Source organism: Gnatocerus cornutus, chromosome 8, assembly GCF_029298725.1.
Source record: "Gnatocerus cornutus isolate USDA-ARS CGAHR chromosome 8, icGnaCorn1.1, whole genome shotgun sequence".
Taxonomy (NCBI): Eukaryota; Metazoa; Arthropoda; class Insecta; order Coleoptera; family Tenebrionidae; genus Gnatocerus; species Gnatocerus cornutus.
Window position 1 is genome coordinate 7,600,846 of NC_142240.1, and position 27,108 is coordinate 7,627,953.

Sequence of the window (27,108 nt, forward strand, 5' to 3'; positions counted from 1 at the left end):
TCTAAAAATTAGGCAGTGTTTCCGTTAAAAACGTTTCTTTTACAGCCTAGTAATGTTACTTTAATTATTAAATCCTTTGATTTGCAATCCAACCGGGTGTAAAAGAAATTTTCAGAAATGTCAAAAATTTGACAATTATTTTCTCACCAAAAATCTCCCTAGGCAACGTTGCCGGTTGTAATGCAGGGGAAGATTGCGGTGTTGGTGGTTTAAAAAAAAACGGACTTTAATTGTGCTCTTGTTGAAATTGAGTTCACCATCGATTTTTTTTACTCATGTTCCCAGATTTAGTTGTAAGTCATTAAATTTCCATTCGTAGTTGGCTTAGAGAAACAATTTCATATGTCGCAATTAACACCACTGCTGCAGTTTTGACTTGACACTAAATAATTATTTCAGAATGTTGACAGTTCTTGAAGAAGCCGGTCATAAAGTCCGTTTTTTTTTTAAAACCACCAACACCGCACTCTCCTACCACTTTACAACCGGCAACGTCGTCGATGGTGACTTTAAATAGGTTAGTTGCCTAATTGACAATTTGATTCCACAAAACGGCCTTTCAGGCCGTGCCGAGTCTTTTCACTTTTAAATCCTTTGATTTGCAATCCAACAGGCTGTAAAAGAATAGTTATTTACAGTCGCGTGTGGTAACTTACATTTTACAGCGCGAAATCAGTTTGAAGCACGACGGCGTAGCCGGAGTGCTTTAATGATTGAGCGCTGTAAAATGCTTAACGCACAAGAGTTGTATTAAACTTTTTGGCCGAAAAACTTTTAATTTAAATAATTGGGTTCTTCAAAATTCATAAGAACTGTCACACCTGACATTTGTAAATTTCATCATCTGTCAATTCTGTCAATTTTGTAGTTGGTGCACAAAAAGTACACAAGATAGCGCTGTAAAAAACGTTTTAATATTACTTTAAAAATAGAAATATTGTCTTAATTGAAATAATAATTTAGGTAGATTCCACTTTGGTGATCAATCTTCATTATGGTAAAGTGATTTTAATTTATAAACGCATCTGAAGAGCAGACGATTTGGGCAATTTTTACCGCACGGCGTGTGTAAACGTCCAGGGCGCTTGTAAATCTAGTGTTTTCGAAGATGTCAATTGAATGTTAATTTGACGTTTACAATTCATGAGGCCAAAAACGTTTTTAACGGAAACAGTGCGTAATTTTCAGAAATGTCAAAAATTTGACAATTATTTTCTCACCAAAAATCTCCCTAGGCACCGTTGCCGGTTGTACGTTCAAATCTTGGCTCCATATTGAATTTTTGGATCATTGACATTTTTGAATTTTTGACCTAGTTAGTTCATCTTTATCGGTAAAGGAGGGGCAACCGCCCCTACATCCCCCCTTCAGGTACGCTCATCCATATTTATAGTAGTCTAATATATCTTATCAATTTATCAGTTATTATCATACAGGACTTTAGAAAAAATATATATATATATATATCATTTTGAATTGGCAGCACATTGTTAAATTTCGCAATGTTTTGAATGTTTAGCACTTTCAACTATGTAATTCCACATTCTGAAAAATAAAACCCATTCCAGCTCAAACTTGTACACCCAAACAAAACCCGACTTGATAAACCTCGCAACAAACGAGATTATTATGAAATGTAGCAGATGTTTACACAGGTAGAAAGAGTGGAACTCGAGGTGCAGGTCTTCCTGTCCACCAGCCCAGGTGTCGTTTCCCTCCACTTCGCATGCGCGCCCACCACACGTGTATCAACATTACTCCTCCCTCGACAGCTTTCACGTTTCCACCAGTTGCGAAAGACCGTTGAACGCAGGAAGAAGTGTCCGTTCAACTCAGTGCGCGCTAACCACGTGAATGAGCTTGTTGTGTTAGATTTGTTTACAATGGATCTTGCCTGTACTGAGAAATTCACCGCCCCCAATTACGCTCCCAAAGACCCAAACATCTTCAACGACTTCCGAGTTATGAAACACTTGTTGAGCGACGAGATGTTGTATACTCCTCACACCAACTACTTCCAGAATGTCCAAACTGACATTGAGCCGTTCATGAGGAAAGTCGTGGCGACGTGGATGCTGGAGGTACTTCTTGGAGATGACGTCGGAAAGGTACTCATTTCGATTGATTTTAGGTTTGCGAAGAGCAAATGTGTGAGGATCAAATCTTACCTTTGGCGATTAATTTGATGGATCGCTTCCTTTGTGTGTGCGACATCAAAAGACAGCAGTTGCAGCTTCTTGGAGCCACCTGTTTGCTCATTGCTTCCAAGGTTAGAAGCACGAATCTTTTACCCATTGACTTACTTTGTGCCTATACGGACTACAGCGTCAGCTATGAGATGATGGTGGTAAGTTGGCATGACAATTATGCAATTTATTGAATGTCAATACAATTTTATGCAGTTTTGACAGTTTTTTCGACAAGTATTTAAGACAGTACTTTGAAATTCTTACAATTTTGAAAGTTTCTGAGGCAGATTGTAAAAATTTCCGAGAATACAAACTTTTGATTGCAGTCTTAAAATGAAAATTACTGTCGTTTTAGTCAAAGTGTCCACTTTGAGAGTTATTTCTTTATTTATGGTTAGAATCTTATAACTGAATTCACTTTGGAAATTTTAAGATGACACGATTGGCATCCCTTAGAATTTGACATTTGTTAATTTTGACATTGCTGATGAGGAACGAATGACACAAGAAAAATTTCAAAATGTGTGACCTTTGTTGGATAGTTTTTAAGATTTTAAAACTTAATACGTCTATACGTTTGCGAGCATAATATTTTGGTCATTTTTGACATTTTCAAAATTTCAGTAGGTCATGCGCTAGCGTCACTTTGATAACATGTGATCCACAAATTTTTTATTTAGGGTAGGCTTTGACAAAATTTCGAGAAAAAATTTGACAGTAGTTTGACATTTGTCATTTGATTTAATTTCAATTAGTTTTCAATACATTATTGATTCTGCAGAGTCACACGATACATTTTCTCTTATTTGCACCTCGTAATGTAACATATTTTAATCAAAAAATTGAAGTTATATCAAAACTAAATTTCACTCCGACATGACTTCTATTTTTGTCTCTCTCTTTCATGGCCTACCCTTAACAAAAATTTTGTGGCTCACATGATATGTTTGAAAATTAATATTAGTACACTTCCGGTTATAAAATTGTGGACAATGTCAACTGTCAAGTGTGAAATGTCAAAAAAACAATTTTGAAGTTCAAAATCAAATCAAAATGACAGTAAAGCATGTATCAGCATGTTATGAAAGTGATTTAACTTTGACAATAATTAAAATTTAGAATTAAATTACATCCAAAATAAAATATATTTTTAATAAACAGTTATGGTCAGAAAATTTCGGACCTAAAAGACATGGAACGGTCTGTTTTTATTATGACAGTGAAAACTTTTTAAAATGTCAAAAATTGCAGGTACACTTTTGGTCATACAGTCGGGACTGATTTATTTCATTTTATTGACATTTTGAAATAACATTAAATTACGATTTACATTTGTTTTTCTTGGCGTCAGTAAAAATCTTGTCCAAAGTTTATGACCGCAAGTGTACTCAAATTTGGTTATTGAAATTTTCCCAAGTAGCAAACAAAGTACCATAGGTAAAGTAAGAGCTACTATTAATAGGTAATAATTACGTAAACATCTCTTCAAAAAATAATTTAAAGTAATATTTACTGTAAAGTGTCAAGGAGCAGTAAAATTTACTTTGTTTTCACCATAAAAAGTTATAAAGTAACTTACTATTCTAATTTTATCGGCTTTAAATACTTCAGTCATGACAATTCTGAATTGACAGTAATGACAATGACAGTAATGCACAAACTACACTCAAATTTTTGAAATGTCAGAAAAATGACGTCTAAGATTTTGTGTCCGCGGCTGTAGTTACATTTGCTGGTATTTTTTACGAATTTGTTACTTTAAAATGACCCTTTAAAGTAAAATTGGATATGCGATTTTTTGTTGAATTACCATAGACTAGCAAATACAATTAAAAATCCTAATAAAGTAATATTTACTTTATTACTGGATTTTAAGATTAATTATTAGTAACTGTTAGATGAAAAAAAAACAACTTAAAAGTGCAAAATAGAGCCCTCCACCCGAATAGTCGTTTGTACAAGGTGTTTATAAATGTTTCTAGCATCAAGGGTGGCTCTGGAATTCCTGCCACGCACTATTTTGCCGCTTTGTTTTCATAGTGAATCAACGTCAACTATCTTGAAAATTACAATGTGACTTACGTCAACGAAGTTACAGTTTTGTGTCCAAGTTTTTGATTTTCAGGTTTTAAACCACAACTAGAACAGTTTATTTCTCAAAACTTACTGTGCTCCATGTTTGAGGTTAACTGCAAATGACAGTTGAAAAATCGAAACCCGCATTTGTAATGAGCGGCAAATTTCTTTGACATTTCATAGCCACCCTTGATGTTAGAAACATTTATAAACACCTTGTAGTAGTGAATGTTGAGGTTGACAAGATTAAAATTGGCCCCAAACCATTCCAAATCTCTGCTGCCAAGAACATAAAATTTGCTTGGATTATTACCAAACTAAAACTGTCACGTAATAAAATTATTACAGAAATGTCGTTAAGAATTTGTAACCCTACTTTTTTACACTTGTGACAGTCTCCATTTTGTATTTTCAAAATAAATATACCAGAGCTCATTACTATCGGTCCACTCATTAAAAAGTTAAGTTGGCAGCAGCCCCTAGCGATTTTTATTAATAATAGTTGGCAGCAATAGCATCTGACGTTGATCTAACTGTGGCATGCGCAGAAGCTAATCGTTGTGCACTAGATTGACAGAACTTGTTAAATCTTTATTGAAATCTTTCTTTTGCAGCAAAATTTTTAATTAAATATTGAATTATACACTCAACTTTGACAACGTGTTAACCTCAAAAATCGCTGCATTCAATTTTCCCCTAATTTTCTCCCTAAAGAATTGAAAGCCTGATTTACACCCAAGAATTTTCGAAAATTTACACAGGAGAGTGGACTGATAGCAATGAGCCGCACTTTCGACGTTTTTAATCTTCCGGTTTTGCAGAACTAAACAGTGACGGCCAAATCATTTTATTGACATTTTAGTTTAGTCTATGCATTACTGTCAATTTGTCATGCAAATTTCAATTATTTCTGTCAAAACTGAGAGTAATGATTAAATACATAAAGGATGCTGATTTTATGACAAACGTATCTAAAATTTTTTGGCCGCGGCTGTAGGCATAATAGTAATTAACTTGACAACTTGTCAACACTGAAAAGTTAGAAAGTTAGAAAAAAAATATTTTTTTGCGTTTGTATCAGATCTTCCGCGGATTGCTGAACATAGGGAAATAAAATATGAAAATAAAAATTAAATTTTATTAATTGTGAATCGTGCTTTAAGAAGTTCTTAATTCATTTATCATCCAATTTTATTGTGGCATTATTAATCAAAAATTGAATCAAAAAAGTGTTGAACTGACCTGAAAATTTGACAGCTGTCACACCATTTTCTAATCTAACCTAATTTTTTAAATTTACATGTGCGTGGATAGCAACACATTTGCAGTAAAAAGCTTGTTTTAGGCGTAATTCGACTTTACACAGTGACATATCTTCAGTTTGCAGCCACAACCTTCGAAGTTTCGGGCGGTAAATTTGAAATTTTTCTTTTTTTTTTATTAAATTTTTTACCAATGCTGTAATAACAGAAGTCTAAAAATAGCTCTTCTGTAAAGCACAATCCGCCTGTAACCAAATTTAATTTGAGGGTTCGGCAGAGCAGGAAAAAAGTAAAATTCAAATTTCTTATGTTCAGCAATCCGCGGAACACTTGGTACTTCATCAATGTTTGCAAATTAAATTTTCGAAACTCGCGCTTTGGGTTTGACTTTATTTGTTAGTTTCACAATCAATTGATGCAACAAAATTCTGTCTGTCGCTTGACATAAATAAGACTGTTTCAATCTACGACGTGACTTGAATCACCTTTTGAATCTATAGGCAGTCAAACGTGACATTTCAAATAGTTGGTTTTATTTTGCAAGTTGGCAGCGCTGCATAAATGTCAATTGTGTCAATTTGTGTGCAGATTTGGAGGCCAATGACCATCGAAAATAATAAAGGTAAATTAATTACGTAAAAATACCACAAAATTTTGCTGAAACACATTTGAATTTAAATTAATTTGCAATCGTTTGATTTGAATGTGGTGCTACCAACCTATTTCCCAGCTGATGAAATTTCCCTAAATGAGGGAATGACGTTTCAAATTCAAACCAAAGTCAAAATAAATAACTATTAATAATTGTCGGCGCACAAAATTTCGTGTTTGACACAGCTAGACAATGTTTTGGAAATGCTCGGATTTCAATACTTTCCTTGCATTTCCAAAAGACCATTTTCTAGCCTAGTGAAACAAATAACTATTGATTGCCTGATATTTCCAGGTTCTGTGAAGTTCTCGGTTTATATTTTTCTGACCTCTTTTCTTTCTTGGAAAAACCGAAATGGTTATTGAAATATTGCGATCATTGTCGAGGTAATGCGCGCTCTCCTGTCCACTTCCTTTCTTCGTGCGCCTTGGAAGGATGTAACAAATTTCTTGATATTAACATCCGGACGTATTATCTGCTCATCTTACCTCGAAGACATCGGCATTGTCCGGTTATTATTTTGATTGTCGCTTCCGTAAACTGCGACTACTCTCTAACCGCAAATTGGTCGTGTAGGTGCCACCAATAAAGGGGTGCGCAACCACCCTGAATCCTGTGCCCCAAGATATGATGCGATATCTTCCTCCCCACATTTTCCGATTCACTAATAATCGGGTCATGCTTATTATGTGTATTATGAGTATGGTAATAATCGGAAGCTGGATGGGAAGAACCAGAAACTTTTCTTTATGGTTCCGGTCCTTTTTGGGACCCTTGTTTGTCCCCTCTGGCGCAACGGGCCCGTACTGGAATCGATGACAAAGGTGTCTGTTCTCACACGGGAATTTTACCGGCGCGACCTGCTCTTTGACCGTTGAGGCAGGCCATCGGACGTAGTGAGGCTTGAAGTGGTGTCGTTAGGGTTTTCTGTATTATTATTTAGAGCAAAACTTGAGGAAATGGGGGAGAAACGCGCGGTTCTCACGATTCGCGTTTTTTCTGGATAAAACGATCGTCTAGAAGCAGTTTCAACGGCGCACTTCTTGGAACCATTAAAATTAAGTTATTTAACATTTTGAAATTTATTTATAAATATACATACTTTCGTTACATTTTTGTTACATAGTCGCACTCTTAACTTGCAGAATTACTGAACAAACGATAGTTTTTGGTTTTTGAGAGAACCAAAATTATTGAACAATTTTTTCAAAAAACAATTCTTTTAATGCGTGACTATTTTAAAATTTTCAAAGGTTCTTAATATTACCAGTTTATACATACAAATATACTGCGCAAACTAATTTGCAAAATTTTTGATACAACGGATTTTATAAAAAAAAGTTAATTAAGAAAAGTTTAGCCGGAGATAAAAAATTTATTGAAAAATTGTTTATTTATTGTACAATTTCTTTAGTTTGCAAAAGCGAGCTAGATTTTATAAAATCGTTTTTTTAAACCAAAATGTTTTATTAATTTAAATTAGTTATTTAATTTGTTTGAAAGTTTGTTGTCAAGCTGTGGTGAGTACTTTTTCATAAGCTTAACAAAATGTGAATGAATTGAAAGAATAAATTCTAAGTTGAAAATACTTATTTTGAAATTTCAAAAATATTTTTCTAAATTTTACAGTTAATAAACGAGTTAAAATAGTAAAATTTTCAAATTTCATCGCTGTGGCACCAGCACAACCAAAGATACAATTTTTTTTTTAGGATTTTGAAATTTTTCGGTTCGTTCTAGAAATTTGGAAAATCCAAGTCTGTTGTTTAAGAATTTTGAAATTTGGTACAGTTAATAAACGAGTTAAAAATAGTAAAATTTTCAAATTTCATCCCTGTGGCACCAGCACAACCAAAGATACAATTTTTTTTTTAGGATTTTGAAATTTTTCGGTTCGTTCTAGAAATTTGGAAAATCCAAGTCTGTTGTTTAAGAATTTTGAAATTTGGTACAGTTAATAAACGAGTTAAAAATAGTAACATTTTCAAATTTCATCGCTGTGGCACCATCACAACCAAAGAAACAATTTTTTTTTATAGGATTTTGAAAATTTTCGGTTCGTCCTAGAAATTCGTAAAATTCAAGTCTGTTGTTTAAGAATTTTGAAATTCGGTACAGTTAATAAACGAGTTAAAAATAGTAAAATTTTCAAATTTCATCCCTGTGGCACCAGCACAACCAAAGATACAATTGTTTTTATAGGATTTTGAAATTTTTCGGTTCGTCCTAGAAATTTGTAAAATCCAAGTCTGTTTTTTAAGAATTTTGAAATTTGGTACAGTTAATAAACGAGTTAAAAATAGTAAAATTTTCAAATTTCATCTGTGTGGCACCAGCACAACCAAAGAAACATTTTTTTTTTAGGATTTTGAAATTTTTCGGTTCGTCCTAGAAATTCGTAAAATTCAAGTCTGTTGTTTAAGAATTTTGAAATTTGGTACAGTTAATAAACGAGTTAAAAATAGTAAAATTTTCAAATTTCATCCCTGTGGCACCAGCACAACCAAAGAAACGTTTTTTTTTATAGGATTTTGAAAATTTTTGGTTCGTCCTAGAAATTCGTAAAATTCAAGTCTGTTGTTTAAGAATTTTGAAATTCGGTACAGTTAATAAACGAGTTAAAAATAGTAAAATTTTCAAATTTCATCCCTGTGGCACCAGCACAACCAAAGATACAATTGTTTTTATAGGATTTTGAAATTTTTCGGTTCGTCCTAGAAATTTGTAAAATCCAAGTCTGTTTTTTAAGAATTTTGAAATTTGGTACAGTTAATAAACGAGTTAAAAATAGTAAAATTTTCAAATTTCATCTGTGTGGCACCAGCACAACCAAAGAAACATTTTTTTTTTAGGATTTTGAAATTTTTCGGTTCGTCCTAGAAATTCGTAAAATTCAAGTCTGTTGTTTAAGAATTTTGAAATTTGGTACAGTTAATAAACGAGTTAAAAATAGTAAAATTTTCAAATTTCATCCCTGTGGCACCAGCACAACCAAAGAAACGTTTTTTTTTATAGGATTTTGAAAATTTTTGGTTCGTCCTAGAAATTCGTAAAATTCAAGTCTGTTGTTTAAGAATTTTGAAATTCGGTACAGTTAATAAACGAGTTAAAAATAGTAAAATTTTCAAATTTCATCCCTGTGGCACCAGCACAACCAAAGATACAATTTTTTTTATAGGATTTTGAAATTTTTCGGTTCGTCCTAGAAATTTGTAAAATCCAAGTCTGTTTTTTAAGAATTTTGAAATTTGGTACAGTTAATAAACGAGTTAAAAATAGTAAAATTTTCAAATTTCATCTGTGTGGCACCAGCACAACCAAAGAAACATTTTTTTTTAGGATTTTGAAATTTTTCGGTTCGTCCTAGAAATTCGTAAAATTCAAGTCTGTTGTTTAAGAATTTTGAAATTCGGTACAGTTAATAAACGAGTTAAAAATAGTAAAATTTTCAAATTTCATCCCTGTGGCACCAGCACAACCAAAGATACAATTTTTTTTTTAGGATTTTGAAATTTTTCGGTTCGTTCTAGAAATTTGGAAAATCCAAGTCTGTTGTTTAAGAATTTTGAAATTTGGTACAGTTAATAAACGAGTTAAAAATAGTAACATTTTCAAATTTCATCGCTGTGGCACCAGCACAACCAAAGATACAATTTTTTTTATAGGATTTTGAAATTTTTCGGTTCGTCCTAGAAATTTGTAAAATCCAAGTCTGTTTTTTAAGAATTTTGAAATTTGGTACAGTTAATAAACGAGTTAAAAATAGTAACATTTTCAAATTTCATCCCTGTGGCACCAGCACAACCAAAGAGACATTTTTTTTTTTAGGATTTTGAAATTTTTCGGTTCGTTCTAGAAATTTGGAAAATCCAAGTCTGTTGTTTAAGAATTTTGAAATTTGGTACAGTTAATAAACGAGTTAAAAATAGTAAAATTTTCAAATTTCATCCCTGTGGCACCAGCACAACCAAAGATACAATTTTTTTTATAGGATTTTGAAAATTTTCGGTTCGTCCTAGAAATTCGTAAAATTCAAGTCTGTTGTTTAAGAATTTTGAAATTCGGTACAGTTAATAAACGAGTTAAAAATAGTAAAATTTTCAAATTTCATCCCTGTGGCACCAGCACAACCAAAGATACAATTTTTTTTATAGGATTTTGAAATTTTTCGGTTCGTTCTAGAAATTTGGAAAATCCAAGTCTGTTGTTTAAGAATTTTGAAATTTGGTACAGTTAATAAACGAGTTAAAAATAGTAACATTTTCAAATTTCATCGCTGTGGCACCAGCACAACCAAAGATACAATTTTTTTTATAGGATTTTGAAATTTTTCGGTTCGTCCTAGAAATTTGTAAAATCCAAGTCTGTTTTTTAAGAATTTTGAAATTTGGTACAGTTAATAAACGAGTTAAAAATAGTAAAATTTTCAAATTTCATCCCTGTGGCACCAGCACAACCAAAGATACAATTTTTTTTATAGGATTTTGAAATTTTTCGGTTCGTCCTAGAAATTTGTAAAATACAAGTCTGTTTTTTAAGAATTTTGAAATTTGGTACAGTTAATAAACGAGTTAAAAATAGTAAAATTTTCAAATTTCATCCCTGTGGCACCAGCACAACCAAAGAAACATTTTTTTTTAGGATTTTGAAATTTTTCGGTTCGTTCTAGAAATTTGGAAAATCCAAGTCTGTTTTTTAAGAATTTTGAAATTTGGTACAGTTAATAAACGAGTTAAAAATAGTAAAATTTTCAAATTTCATCCCTGTGGCACCAGCACAACCGAAGAAACAATTTTTTTTAAATAGGATTTTGAAAATTTTCGGTTCGTCTTAGAAATTTGTAAAATCCAAGTCTGTTGTTTAAGAATTTTGAAATTTGGTACAGTTAATAAACGAGTTAAAAATAGTAAAATTTTCAAATTTCATCCCTGTGGCACCAGCACAACCAAAGAAACATTTTTTTTTTTAGGATTTTGAAATTTTTCGGTTCGTTCTAGAAATTTGGAAAATCCAAGTCTGTTGTTTAAGAATTTTGAAATTTGGTACAGTTAATAAACGAGTTAAAAATAGTAACATTTTCAAATTTCATCGCTGTGGCACCAGCACAACCAAAGATACAATTTTTTTTATAGGATTTTGAAATTTTTCGGTTCGTCCTAGAAATTTGTAAAATCCAAGCCTGTTTTTTAAGAATTTTGAAATTTGGTACAGTTATTAAACGAGTTAAAAATAGTAAAATTTTCAAATTTCATCCCTGTGGCACCAGCACAACCAAAGATACAATTTTTTTTATAGGATTTTGAAATTTTTCGGTTCGTCCTAGAAATTTGTAAAATACAAGTCTGTGTTTTAAGAATTTTGAAATTTGGTACAGTTAATAAACGAGTTAAAAATAGTAAAATTTTCAAATTTCATCCCTGTGGCACCAGCACAACCAAAGATACAATTTTTTTTATAGGATTTTGAAATTTTTCGGTTCGTCCTAGAAATTTGTAAAATCCAAGTCTGTTGTTTAAGAATTTTGAAATTCGGTACAGTTAATAAACGAGTTAAAAATAGTAAAATTTTCAAATTTCATCCCTGTGGCACCAGCACAACCAAAGATACAATTTTTTTTATAGGATTTTGAAATTTTTCGGTTTGTCCTAGAAATTCGTAAAATCCAAGTCTGTTGTTTAAGAATTTTGAAATTTGGTACAGTTAATAAACGAGTTAAAATTGTAAAATTTTCAAATTTCATCGCTGTGGCACCATCGCAATCAAAGATACAATTTTTTTTATAGGATTTTGAAAATTTTCGGTTCGTCCTAGAAATTCGTAAAATTCAAGTCTGTTGTTTAAGAATTTTGAAATTTGGTACAGTTAATAAACGAGTTAAAAATAGTAAAATTTTCAAATTTCATCCCTGTGGCACCAGCACAACCAAAGATACAATTTTTTTTATAGGATTTTGAAATTTTTCGGTTCGTCCTAGAAATTTGTAAAATCCAAGTCTGTTTTTTAAGAATTTTGAAATTTGGTACAGTTAATAAACGAGTTAAAAATAGTAAAATTTTCAAATTTCATCCCTGTGGCACCAGCACAAGCAAAGAAACATTTTTTTTTATAGGATTTTGAAAATTTTCGGTTCGTCCTAGAAATTCGTAAAATTCAAGTCTGTTGTTTAAGAATTTTGAAATTTGGTACAGTTAATAAACGAGTTAAAAATAGTAAAATTTTCAAATTTCATCCCTGTGGCACCAGCACAACCGAAGAAACAATTTTTTTTAAATAGGATTTTGAAAATTTTCGGTTCGTCTTAGAAATTTGTAAAATCCAAGTCTGTTGTTTAAGAATTTTGAAATTTGGTACAGTTAATAAACGAGTTAAAAATTGTAAAATTTTCAAATTTCATCCCTGTGGCACCAGCACAACCAAAGATACAATTTTTTTTATAGGATTTTGAAATTTTTCGGTTCGTTCTAGAAATTTGGAAAATCCAAGTCTGTTGTTTAAGAATTTTGAAATTTGGTACAGTTAATAAACGAGTTAAAAATAGTAACATTTTCAAATTTCATCGCTGTGGCACCAGCACAACCAAAGATACAATTTTTTTTTATAGGATTTTGAAATTTTTCGGTTCGTCCTAGAAATTTAGAAAATCCAAGTCTGTTGTTTAAGAATTTTGAAATTTGGTACAGTTAATAAACGAGTTAAAAATAGTAAAATTTTCAAATTTCATCCCTGTGGCACCAGCACAACCAAAGATACAATTTTTTTTATAGGATTTTGAAATTTTTCGGTTCGTTCTAGAAATTTGGAAAATCCAAGTCTGTTTTTTAAGAATTTTGAAATTTGGTACAGTTAATAAACGAGTTAAAAATAGTAAAATTTTCAAATTTCATCCCTGTGGCACCAGCACAACCAAAGATACAATTTTTTTTATAGGATTTTGAAATTTTTCGGGTCGTCCTAGAAATTTGTAAAATCCAAGTCTGTTTTTTAAGAATTTTGAAATTTGGTACAGTTAAAAAACGAGTTAAAAATAGTCAAATTTTCAAATTTCATCCCTGTGGCACCAGCACAAGCAAAGAAACATTTTTTTTATAGGATTTTGAAAATTTTCGGTTCGTCCTAGAAATTCGTAAAATTCAAGTCTGTTGTTTAAGAATTTTGAAATTTGGTACAGTTAATAAACGAGTTAAAAATAGTAACATTTTCAAATTTCATCGCTGTGGCACCAGCACAACCAAAGATACAATTTTTTTTTATAGGATTTTGAAATTTTTCGGTTCGTTCTAGAAATTTGGAAAATCCAAGTCTGTTTTTTAAGAATTTTGAAATTTGGTACAGTTAATAAACGAGTTAAAAATAGTAAAATTTTCAAATTTCATCCCTGTGGCACCAGCACAACCAAAGATACAATTTTTTTTATAGGATTTTGAAATTTTTCGGTTCGTCCTAGAAATTTGTAAAATCCAAGTCTGTTTTTTAAGAATTTTGAAATTTGGTACAGTTAAAAAACGAGTTAAAAATAGTCAAATTTTCAAATTTCATCCCTGTGGCACCAGCACAAGCAAAGAAACATTTTTTTTATAGGATTTTGAAAATTTTCGGTTCGTCCTAGAAATTCGTAAAATTCAAGTCTGTTGTTTAAGAATTTTGAAATTTGGTACAGTTAATAAACGAGTTAAAAATAGTAACATTTTCAAATTTCATCGCTGTGGCACCAGCACAACCAAAGATACAATTTTTTTTTATAGGATTTTGAAATTTTTCGGTTCGTCCTAGAAATTTAGAAAATCCAAGTCTGTTGTTTAAGAATTTTGAAATTCGGTACAGTTAATAAACGAGTTAAAAATAGTAAAATTTTCAAATTTCATCCCTGTGGCACCAGCACAACCAAAGATACAATTTTTTTTATAGGATTTTGAAATTTTTCGGTTCGTCCTAGAAATTTGTAAAATCCAAGTCTGTTTTTTAAGAATTTTGAAATTTGGTACAGTTAAAAAACGAGTTAAAAATAGTCAAATTTTCAAATTTCATCCCTGTGGCACCAGCACAAGCAAAGAAACATTTTTTTTATAGGATTTTGAAAATTTTCGGTTCGTCCTAGAAATTCGTAAAATTCAAGTCTGTTGTTTAAGAATTTTGAAATTTGGTACAGTTAATAAACGAGTTAAAAATAGTAAAATTTTCAAATTTCATCCCTGTGGCACCAGCACAACCAAAGAAACATTTTTTTTTTTAGGATTTTGAAAATTTTCGGTTCGTCCTAGAAATTCGTAAAATACAAGTCTGTTTTTTAAGAATTTTGAAATTTGGTACAGTTAATAAACGAGTTAAAAATAGTAAAATTTTCAAATTTCATCCCTGTGGCACCAGCACAACCGAAGAAACAATTTTTTTTAAATAGGATTTTGAAATTTTTCGGTTCGTTCTAGAAATTTGGAAAATCCAAGTCTGTTGTTTAAGAATTTTGAAATTTGGTACAGTTAATAAACGAGTTAAAAATAGTAACATTTTCAAATTTCATCGCTGTGGCACCAGCACAACCAAAGATACAATTTTTTTTATAGGATTTTGAAATTTTTCGGGTCGTCCTAGAAATTTGTAAAATACAAGTCTGTTTTTTAAGAATTTTGAAATTTGGTACAGTTAATAAACGAGTTAAAAATAGTAAAATTTTCAAATTTCATCCCTGTGGCACCAGCACAACCGAAGAAACAATTTTTGTTAAATAGGATTTTGAAAATTTTCGGTTCGTCTTAGAAATTTGTAAAATCCAAGTCTGTTGTTTAAGAATTTTGAAATTTGGTACAGTTAATAAACGAGTTAAAAATAGTAAAATTTTCAAATTTCATCCCTGTGGCACCAGCACAACCAAAGAAACAATTTTTTGTACAAAATTTCGAAACTTTTTAGTTGGCCCTAAAAATAAAACTTATAAAATCAGAGCCTGTGGTTCAAAATTTTGAAATTTAGTGCATTTAATAAACGAGTTATGGATGGCAATCTTATAAATTAATTCGCGGTGGCAACAACAGAACCAAAGATACAATTTTTTTTTAATAGGATTTTGAAAATTTTTGGTTTGTCTTAGAAATTTGTAAAATCCAAGTCTGCTTTTAAGAATTTTGAAATTTGGTACAGTTAATAAACAAGTTAAAAATACTAACATTTTCAAATTTTATCGCTATGGCAGTATCACAACCAAAGATACATTTTTTTTATTTTCAAACTTTTCGGTTTGCTTTAAAAGTAAAAAATTCTAAAATCCGTTTCTGTTCCAGAATTTTGAAAATTGGTTTAGTTAATAAATAAATTAAAAATTCCGACGTTCCTAAATTTCAGTTGCTCTAGAATTCTATTGCTCCTTCTACTTTTAACTAATTTTTAAGATCTAATCAACTTCTATGTAGAAGTTTTGCAATTTTTTTCTCTATTTTTTTAATTTAGCCTCTAGAACAGACAAATTAGTGGAGGTGGTTTTTCCTAAGGTACTTGTTAAGTGTGCCAAGTAACAAAATTATAGAGCAAAAAAGAAATTTTTTGGAAGTTTTTATTTTTAGTTTCAATTTTCAATTTTCCAAAAAAAAATTCTTGATTCTGTTAGTTTTGACATGGAGCATTTAAATTTTCCTTCTACTTTTAACTAATTTCTTAAACAATCAAATTTAAGAAAAATGGAAAAGTCTGGTGAAATTGTAAAAATTTTTGTTTGAGTGAACCAGAATTTCAAAAATTTGTTTTAAATCGAGTTGTTAGTTTGAAATTTGCAAAAAAAAAAATTAAATGGTAAATAAAATCATATCAAATGTAGAAGTTTTGTAATTTTTTTCTCATTTTTTTTTTTAATTTTGCCTCTAGAACAGACAAATTAGTGGAGGTGGTTTTTCTTAAGGTACTTGTTAAGTGTGTCAAGTAACAAAATTATAGAGAAGAAAAGAAAATTTTTGGAAATTTTTATTTTCAGTTTCAATTTTCAATTTTCCAAAAAAAAATTTCTTGATTCTGTTTGTTTTGACATGGAGCATTTAAATTTTCTTTCTACTTTTAACTAATTTCTTAAAGTAATCAAATTTAAGAAAAATGGAAAAGTCTGGCGAAATTGTAAAAATTTTTGTTTGAGTGAACCAGAATTTCAAAAATTTGTTCTAAATCGAGTTGTAAGTTTGAAATTTGCAAAAAAAAATTAAATGGTAAATAAAATCATATCAAATGTGTTTAATAAACGCCAAATTACAAATTAATCGAAAAATTAAAGAGATTTTAGACGTTTTTATTTGAAGGTCTTTAATAAATTCGTAAATTAATGATTCCTTATTGTTTTAGAAAATTTTACTCTAAGAAAATTTGTTTTTTTGAGAACTTAAAAGTCTGAAAGTTTCAAAAATAGTTGTTTATAGGTCTGTAACCTTGAAAACAGCCAAGGTTACTACAACGTTACTACAACGTCTCCAATAAAATTTGAAAAGTTAGTCTAAAAAAAAAGTTTTGGAGATTTTTGTGGGCTGAAGACAGAGATGGGGCAGCGGCAAATTTTGCATCAAGCGGAAGCAGTTTGCGACATCTGTCCGCATTAATTAATCGCAATGCATTAACCTCTTCAGTGTGTTAGCAGTGTCCTTCAAATTCGGCCTAACTTCTCCAACTAGAAAATTTTCCGTTCGTTTTCTACCCCCCGATAAAATCGCGCACCATACGTTTATCACACAATAATTGTCCCCGATGTCGCATTTTCCAACTACCACAAATTAGCATTAATTGTGCTGGGGCGACCGCAGCTCTACGCGACAAATTTGAATGGTCATCTGGCGGCCCCGTGAGAACAAAGCGGAGCAAAATCGGAACACCTTTTATAAATCTTGATGGGGAGATCAGAACGCCGTTAAGGAGGGTTTCCAAACAATGACGAAAAGTCTGTGGGAATATGGGGAGGGGGAGGCGAAATGAAACGATAATTAATTAAGAGGGTCTTGAGGTTGATACAAGTTTCTTTTTTGCAGAGTTGGGAGCTTCTGGTTTTGTCCAAGTTGAAGTGGAACGTTGCTGCCATCACCGGATTTGATTACATCGACCAAATTATTGAGAGGTGTTCGTGGGGCGGCGAAAGCAACTTGTTGAGGAGGCACGCGCATACGCTCGTTTCCATCTGTTATACAGGTAAGATAGAACACCTGACATTGACCAATTAAGGTGGAGATGTTGTTTTATGATATAATTGGGTTACAACGGATAGATTGGCAAAGGCAGGAGAGATAAGTTTTATAATGAATGGGACTAGCAATAATTTAGGCTTTAGACCTCTTTAATTAGTTTTCGATACTAATTTTTTGGATTCCTTCTGTTGGTCTCCTAAACAACTATTAAACTTCTAGATCATAACAGACCAATTTTAAAAAATGATATTTTTTCAAAGTTCATTTTTAGTCCTTTGATTTTGCAAGTTTGGGCTTCAGCGGAATCAAATCTGTAGAAGTTGGTTTTCTTAAGCGATTTATTAACTCTACCAACTTACAATATTATTGAATTGAAAAGAAAAGTTTTTAAAATTTTTATTTTCAGGGGTTATCAAAATTTTTCAAAAAATTTTCTAGCTGACTCGATAGTACCGAACTCTATCAAATTTGAAGCATATTAGAAATTTTCAAAATTTTATAGTTGTTCTTCCGATTCGGTTCTGGCGCTAGATCAATCAAATTTCTCAAAATTACTCATTTTTGGCAAAACTACAAAATTGTGGAGATGAACAGGTAATTTTAAAAAAATATAATTTTTAGATCTAATCAACTTCTATGTAGAAGTGCATTTTTTTCTCAATTTTTTTTAATTTTGCCTCTAGAACAGACAAATTAGTGGAGGTGGTTTTTTTAAGGTACTTGTTAAGTGTGTCAAGTAACAGAATTGTAGAGCAGAAAAGAAAATTTTTGGAAATTTAAAAAAAAAAAATTTTTGATTCTGCTAGTTTTGACATGGAGCATAAAATTTCTGAAGGTGATTCTTTCTGAGCAACTGATAGTACCTAACAATGTCAATTTTTATTTTCAGAGCAAATCGGAAATTTCCAAAATTTTATACTTCCTCCGATTCTATTAGTTCTGAGACTAAAACATTAAAATTTCTTAAAATTGCTCTTTTTGGGCAAATCATTAAAGGTGCCAAAGTACAAAATGGAATTAAAGTTTATTAGCAAAAGTTATATACATAAAATTAGTAATAAATACCCTAACAATAACAGAAAAAAAAATAATTAAAAATACAATAAATATAAAAGATACAGTAATAGTAGGTCGCGGATAATAAATAAGACATAACAAACTGAAAAATTTGAAATAAACAACTCCCTTATTAACAATAAAATTGTTTTATGTTGAAATTACAACCATTTCTTAATATTGTTTGTCTTTTACATATGTTATAATTTTTTTTAAATATGTAGAACTGAACAGGCAAATTTTAAGAATTTTCATTTTTAGAACGAATCAATTTTTACAAATTTTGCAATTTTTCCTGTTTTCATTAATTTTGTTTCTGGGGCAATCAAATTGCAATAATTGTGCCAATTTGCAATATTATTTATAGATATTTCCTTTTTCAGAGCTTTTAAAAAATTTTGAAAAATCGAAAATCTGTGTCCGTTGCTCTATAATTTTTAAATTTGATACAAATAATAAGTAGCTCAAATATAATAATGTCCCCAAATTTCAATAATAAGACATTAAAACTACCAGAGTAACAACTATTTAAAAAATGGGTTAAAATGTTTGGATTTTGGGTCAAAAATAAAAAAATCCAAAATCTGTGTCTGTGGCTCTATAATTTTGAAATTTCGTACAAAGAATAAGTACGTGTGAAATAGTAATGTCCCCAAATTTCATTGTTAACCCATTAAAACTACCAGCGTTAAAACTATTTAAAAAGTGTTAAATTTATTTGATTTTAGCTCAAAAATTAAAAAAAAAAAACGAAAACTGTGTCTGTGGCTCTATAACTTTGAAATTTGGTATAAATAATAAGCAACTCAAATATAGAAACGTTCCCAAATTTCAATCTTAAGACATTAAAACTACCAGAGTTACAACTATTTAAAAAATGTGTTAAAAATTTTTGACTTTAGCTGGAATATAAAAAAAAATCTAAAATCTGTGTCCGTTGCTCTATACTATTGTAATTTGGTACAAATAATAAACAAGTCAAATATAGTAATTTCCCCAAATTTTAATATTCAGACATTAAAATTACCAAAGTTACAATTAATTAAAAAATGTATTAAAATTTTTTTATTTTAGCTACAAAATAAAAAAAACTAAAATCTGTGTCCGTTGCTCTATAATTTTGTAATTTGGTACAAATAATAAACAAGTCAAATATAGTAATTTAATATTATTTATAGAAAAGAGAAATTTTAAAAAATTACATTTTCAGAGCTTTTAAAAATTTTTGAAGATTCTGCATTTTTTCTATAATTTTGTCAATTTTGCTCATAAGGCAAATTGTAGACTTTGTGGAAGTTGGATTCTGTAAGACACTTATTAAACGTATCAAATTACAAAACTAAAGCAGAAAAGACAAATTTTGGAAATTTTCATTGTCAGAGCGAATGAGAAATTTCAAAATTGTTGCTTTTTCCCTCTAATTCTCCTAATTTTTTCATTTTAGCTATGTAGCACTCAAAATTCATGATTTGTCAATAAATTTCTAAATTCGACAGTTTGAGCGCTATAAGACAACGAAATTTGGTGGACTTATCTTTCAGTTTCTGAGAAATATCGCCAAAAAATGAACTGGTCCACCTATTGCCAATTTTTGGGATTCATCTTACTAAAAGTATTCAATGGCCCTTTACCTCTCTCGAGCGCTTTCTAATACTTGCAGCTGTACTCTGTTGCAACAAGTGGCAGGTTGTTCCTAAAACTGCTTAAATTAACTAACCTGCTGCAATCATGGAAGCAAAACATTTCAAGTCTCCCTCTTTATTAATTTTTTTTGATGAATGTCCAATTCCTTCAGCTTTGACACTCCATAACCAAATTAACCCAAACTCGTTTAAAACCCACTTTCCTCCAATTACCATTCATAGTCCGCGGCAATATAAAATTGATAGGCAGCTGTGAAGTAATGCATGTGTGTCACCGCGTCCCCCTAAAACACAGGGCTTCCCCCAGCAGCTGTAGATTTCACTCGATACACATACCGTAGGAGCACAATGCTTCTTTTTTCCAGCGCCCATATCAAAAATCGAAATAGCACCATGTTTCCATATCACAAGAAAAATTCGTAATCAGCCGAAAAGTCCATTCACATTCAAATGCGCGCCTTTGTTTGAGGGGGCAAGGTGCTGGCACGCTGTTGCATTCCACCCTTTATTCTTACTAGAACGAGAGGGAATCTTGTTGGATTTGCAATGTGGTGGTTGGACCAGTTCACCAGCAGATGCCTTCTGTGTGTGTTTTTTATTTTGGACTCGTAGCGTTGATTTACGCCAGGTGTGCGGGCGCACATGCCATCCGCGGACATTTAAATCGGACGCCATTTTTAAATGCCTTTGTTCGGAGCACGTGGACGAGGATTTGGAGTTTTTCATTTTGGCTGCACTTTACGACTTCCGACTTGTGTTTGTTACAAGCGATAAGTCGCTCAATGCATAACGCCTCATCTAGTAAGCTGTTTAGATCGGTCAACAAACTCTGAAACTGGATACTCATTTTTGTTCTTTTGTCCAATTTTAACTCTGATTTTTTAATAATTTGCGACTTTAGCTGTAACTCCCAAATGTAAAAAAAATCTTATTTTAACTCTCAATTTTTTAACCCTCAAACTTTTTGCTAATTCTTCTGGCTTTTTATTTAGTTTTTGTAAACTTTGTTAACTGTGACTAACATTTAAGAGTATTTGTGGCATGTGAGGTAATTTTAACTCTCAAATTTTTAAAAAGATCTAATTCTCTTTTAAGGTTAATTTTTCTAACATTTTTTAACTGATTTGGACTGTATTCCAGCATTGAATGTAACTCTCAATTTTTTGTCGAACTAATTTCTCTCAATTTTTTAAACTCGACTCTTTTTGCTAGCGATTATTCGTTAACTTTTCCGCATTTTGCACTTTTTTTTATCGATTGTATTCTGTGAACAGAAGAATATAATTTGTGAAGCTGAAACTTTCAAATTTTCAAAAATCTTCAATTTTTCTAAGCTAATTTATGTACCCTTTTGTAAAATTTAGCTGTAACTCTCAAATGTAAAAAAAACTTATTTTGACTTTCAATTTTTTAACCCTCAAACTTTTTGCTAATTCTTCTGATTTTATCTTTAATTTTTGTAAACTTTGTTAACTGTGACTAACATTTAAGAGTTTTTCTCGCATGTGAGGTAATTTTAACTCTCAAATTTTTAAAAAGTCCCGATTCTCTTTTAGGGTTAATTTTTCTAACATTTTTTTAACCGATTTCGACTGTATTTGGAATAAGCGCGATCTAATTTCTTCAACTGTAACTCTCAAAAAAACAGAAAGTGATCTAATTTTTTCAGCTCTAATTCTCAAACTTTGCTAATTTTTACTCTCAATATTTCAAAATGGATCCGACTCTTTGTAAGTAGACCATTTTGACTTTTTAACTTTAACTCTTAAACTTTTAAGGAGGCGCGAGTCTCATTTAAGAGCTAATTTTTCTAATTTCTAATTGTAACTCTCAAACAACAACAAACCGATCTAACTGCTTAAACTGTAACTCCCATTTTTCTAATATCAGGTCCACTGATTTTTGGGATTTAATTACTGTTAACCTGTTAACTCTCAATTTTTAAACAAAATTTGCGATTGATCTGAAATTTTAAAATGTTGAGAATGCTTTTTGTTAGTTAATTGTGCAATTATAACTATTAATTTCTCAAACTTTCCTTACTCTTTTGCAAACAAAGCGATTTAAATTGTTTAGCTGTAACTCTCAAATTACCCAGGACTACCTAAGAGCTAATTTTCAAATTTCCAAGTTCCCAAAAAAGCGCGACTCTTTTTAAGAGCTAATTTTTCTAATTTTAACTCTTAATTTTGAAATCATTAAGAAGGAAACAATATAATTTCTTCAAGTCTAACTCTAAGTTTTCTGAAATCAAGTCGGCTATAATTTTAGATCTAATTTCTACAGCTATAACTCCAAAATTTTTAAAAATTACATCGAATATATTTATGAAATGATTTCTCTTTTTTTAACTCTCGGTTATTACGCAAACTGACCCATTTTTTTTAAACTCGACTCTAATCTTTTTTTGCTAGCAACTAATTTCTTCAACGGTAACTCTCAAATTTCTAAGAATTATTTTTGTTTGCTCTTTTGTGAATAAATTGGTGAAACTTTTTCTCTTAAGTTTGAAATCTCTTATCGACTGTCTTTCACAAACAAATCAAAATAACTAACTTTTCATCTTTAACTCTCAAACTTTCAAAAGTTCAATTTTCCACTTTAAACCAATTAAATTTATTCAACTTTAACTCTCTAACTTTTAAGGACTCAATTTTTCAAATTTCTTCAAAGTTCTTCAACTAACTTTAACTCTCAAACTTCGAAAAACCCGCGACTTTCTTTAAGAGCTAATTTTCTTGTTAGCTAACTCTCAAATTCTGAAAAACACGCAACTTATATCTTCTCACTATTAGAACAATGACATAATTTCTTCAACTCTAACTCTCATTCTTCTGCTGAAATAACTCGACTGTATTTTTCGATCTAGTTTTTACAGCTATATAACTCCCAAACTTTTTTTTGTCTTTTACAAACAAAGCGAAATAACTGACTTTTCATCTTTAACTCTCAAACTTTCATAAGTTCAATTTTCCACTTTAAACCAATCAAATTTATTCAACTTTAACTCTCAAACTTTTAAGGACTCAAATTTTCAAACTTCTTCAAAGTTCTTCAACTAACTTTAACTCTCAAACTTCGAAAAACCCCCGACTTTCTTTAAGAGCTAATTTTCTTGTTAGCTAACTCTCAAATTCTGAAAAACACGCAACTTATATCTTCTCACTATTAGAACAATGACATAATTTCTTCAACTCTAACTCTCATTCTTCTGCTGAATTAACTCGACTGTATTTTTCGATCTAGTTTTTACAGCTATATAACTCCCAAATTTTTAACAATTAGGGAATGTTTTATGATCTGATTTACTACTTTTTCATCTCTAACTCTCAAATTTCTAAAATTCAGTTTTCTAAAGTCCAAACCAATGAATTGTTTTCAAACTTCTTTACTCTTTTGCGAACAAAGCGATCTAAATTCTTCAGCTGTAACTCTCAAATTTTAAAAAACCCACGACTATTTAAGAGCTAATTTTTCTAATTATAACTCAATTTTGAAATCATTAAGAACGAAGCAATATAATTTCTTCAAGTCTAACTCTAATTTTTCTGAAATCAAGTCGGCTATAATTTTCGATCTAATTTCTACACCTATAACTCTAAAATTTTAAAAAACTACATCGAATATATTAATGAAATAATTTCTCTTTTTTCAATTCTCGGTTATTTTGCAAACTGACCCATTTTTTTTAAACTTGACTCTAATCTTTTTTTGTTAGCAACTAATTTCTTCAACGGTAACTCTAAAATTTTTAAGAATTATTATTTTCGCTCTTTTGTGAATAAATTGGTGAAACTTTTACCTTTTTTTTTGTCTTTTACAAACAAAGCGAAATAACTGACTTTTCATCTTTAACTCTCAAACTTTCATAAGTTCAATTTTCCACTTTAAACCAATTAAATTTATTATTATTTATTTAACTCTCAAACTTTTAAGGACTCAAATTTTCAAATTTCTTCAAAGTTCTTCAACTAACTTTAACTCTCAAACTTCGAAAAACCCCCGACTTTCTTTAAGAGCTAATTTTCTTGTTAGCTAACTCTCAAATTCTGAAAAACACACAACTTATATCTTCTCACTTTTAGAACAATGAGATAATGAGATAATTTCTTCAACTCTAACTCTCATTCTTCTGCTGAAATAACTCGACAGTATTTTTCGATCTAGTTTTTACAGCTATATAACTTTCAAATTTTTAACAATCAGGGAATGTTTTATGATCTGATTTACTAACTTTTTCATCTCTAACTCTCAAATTTTTAAAATACAGTTTTCTAAACTAATTTCTTCTACGGTAACTCTCTAATTTTTAAGAATTATTATTTTTGCTCTTTTGTGAATAAATTGGTGAAACTTTTACTCTAACTTTAACTCTCAAACTTTTAAGGACTCAAATTTTCAAATTTCTTCAAAGTTCTTCAACTAACTTTAACTCTCAAACTTCGAAAAACCCGCGACTTTCCTTAAGAGCTAATTTTCTTGTTAGCTAACTCTCAAATTCTGAAAAACACGCAACTTATATTTTCTCACTTTTAGAACAATGAGATAATTTCTTCAACTCTAACTCTCATTCTTCTGCTGAAATAACTCGGCTGTATTTTTCGATCTAGTTTTTACAGCCATATAACTCTCAAATTAGGGAATGTTTTATGATCTGATTTACTACTTTTTCATCTCCAACTCTCAAATTTTGAAAGTTCAGTTTTCTAAACTCCAAACAAATGAATTTTTTTTCAAATGTAACTCTCAAACTATAGTTCAAACGATACTTCTTAGAACTGCCAACCCTAAAAATTAAATCAATTCTACCCTTTGGCACTTTTTAACATTAATACCATTATGCTAAAACGACCCGGAACCGCGCACCTATCATCCCCAGGTGTCGCCGGCTAGGTCATGCTCTTTCTTCTTCTTAACCTACCGCAAATTTCGCAGTCCCTTTCTTAACTTTTACCTGAACCGTCTGGTCGAGACTCCACAGATGCGCCCTTTGAGGTCGCGTGCTCTACCGTCACCCATCTTAAGTCACAATACTGCATCCCTCGGCCCCAGACAGTATTGTATTTTGCATTCTCGCAGCATCTTGGTAGACGACACGAGCCCTGCCAGGTGTTATGCAAGTAGTTAGTAAGGAACCCCACGGACGCATTGTGAAGAAATCTAAGGACCATCAGGCAAAAAGTCCTGTACTTGGGTCTTTTGTTATATGGTGCACAAGACGACTAATCGAAGGGTGCCAAAGAAAAAAAAACTTGGTTCGTTTACTACCCCTCCGGTCAGACTCGCTTTTGTGGGGCTTGGAAGTTTCGATTATGATTACGGGCTTTGTCAAAGGACAGGATGGTTTTCTTTCGCGACTGCTTGGGGTTGGGGGATGCAGACGGTTCTACCGTTACGCGCGGGGCGAAGGCTGTACCGTTAGAAATATTATTATTTCGAAATATTTCATATCTTGGGAGGTCATGATTGCGTGAAACACCCCTTATGGTGTAAAGCGACCTTTATCAATTTTGGTTACAAATAAGTCTCAATGTCAAAGTCGCAGCAGTTTTGACATTTCAAAACTAAATATGTGGCAGATTTGACTTTTTTTTGTCCAAACTGTCATTGCGGACGAGTGTCTGATATGTCCGTTTAATGACAATGTAAAAATAGTGTCAATAATTTCATGCTCAGTTGCCATCGAGAACAAAAAATATGTTGTGTCATTTAAAAAATTAATTAGGCAGGCCATGGGTTTGTTTCACAATTTGGTAACACTACACTTTTGACATTTGATAACTAAATATGTGACAGATTTGACATTTTTTTGTCTAAAATGACATGTCTGAAATGTCAATGTTTACTTTGAAAAAAATGTGTCATTTATAAAATTAATTAGACAGGCCATAATTTTCATTCATAATTTGGTAACAGTGAAAAAAACAAATGAAAAAAATGACATCTAGTATGAAAACTGAATATATTGCAGATTTGACTCTTTTAGCCCAAAACTGCTGATATGTGTCTGCAATGTCAGTTTAATATCAATGTAAACAAAATGTCAATAATTTTAAGTCTAGTTGACTTTGAGAAACAAAAATGTGTCATTTAAAAAATTAATTAGGCAGGCCATTGGTTTCTTTCACAATTTGGTAACACTGCAATTTTGACATTTTATAACTAAATATGTGACAGATTTGACCTTTTTTTTGTCTGAAATGTCAATGTTTACATTAAGAAAAAAAAGTGTCATTTATAAAATTAATTAGACAGGTCATGATTTTTTTTCACAATTTGGTAACAGTGAAAAAAAAGCAAATGAAAAAATGACACCTAGTATGAAAACTAAATATATGGCAGATCTGACTCTTTTAGCCCAACATTGCTCATATGTTTCTGAAATGTCAGTTTAATGTCAATGTAAAAAATGTCAATAATTTCAAGTATAGTTGTCTTTGAGAAACAAAAATGTGTCATTTAAAAAACTAATTAGGCAGGCCATGGGTTTGTTTCACAATTTCACACTACAGTTTTGACATTTGATTACTAATTATGTGACAGATTTGACTTTTTTTTGTCCAAAATGTCATGTCTGAAATGTGAATGTTTACTTTGAGAAAAAAAAGTGTCATTTAAAAAATTAATAAGGTAGGCCATGATTTAGTTTCATAATTTTATAACACTACCATTTTGACATTTGAAAACTAAATAATTGGCAGATTTGACTCGTTTAGCCCAAAATGTCATTGCTAATATGTGTCTGAAATGTCAGTTTAATGTCAGTGTAAAAAAATGCCAATAATTTCAAGTCTAGTTGTCTTTGAAAAACAAAAATGTGTAATTTAAAAAATTAATTAAGCAGGCCATGAGTTTGTTTTACAATTTGGTAACACTGCAATTTTGACACTTGATAACTAAATATGTGACAGATTTGACATTTTTTTTGTCTGAAATGTCAATGTTTACTTTGAGAAAAAAAAGTGTCATTTATAAAATTAATTAGACAGGCCATGATTTTCATTCGCAATTTGGTAACAGTGGAAAAAACCAAATGAAAAAATGCCACTTAGTATGAAAACTAAATATATGGCAGATTTGACTCTTTTA

General features: G+C 30.9%; 1 protein-coding gene across 1 annotated transcript in view; it reads left to right on the forward strand.

Moving 5' to 3' along the window:
* The first annotated feature begins 1,762 nt into the window (after positions 1-1,762).
* The window catches only part of LOC148169403 (G1/S-specific cyclin-D2-like), a 36,494-nt gene continuing 11,148 nt past the window's right edge, over positions 1,763-27,108 (forward strand). The window contains exons 1-3 of the mRNA XM_088043665.1: positions 1,763-2,081; positions 2,132-2,347; positions 17,168-17,324. Of these exons, the coding sequence (XP_087899791.1) occupies positions 1,884-2,081; positions 2,132-2,347; positions 17,168-17,324 (571 nt within the window). The 5' untranslated portion in view covers positions 1,763-1,883. The remainder of the gene's footprint in view (positions 2,082-2,131; positions 2,348-17,167; positions 17,325-27,108) is intronic.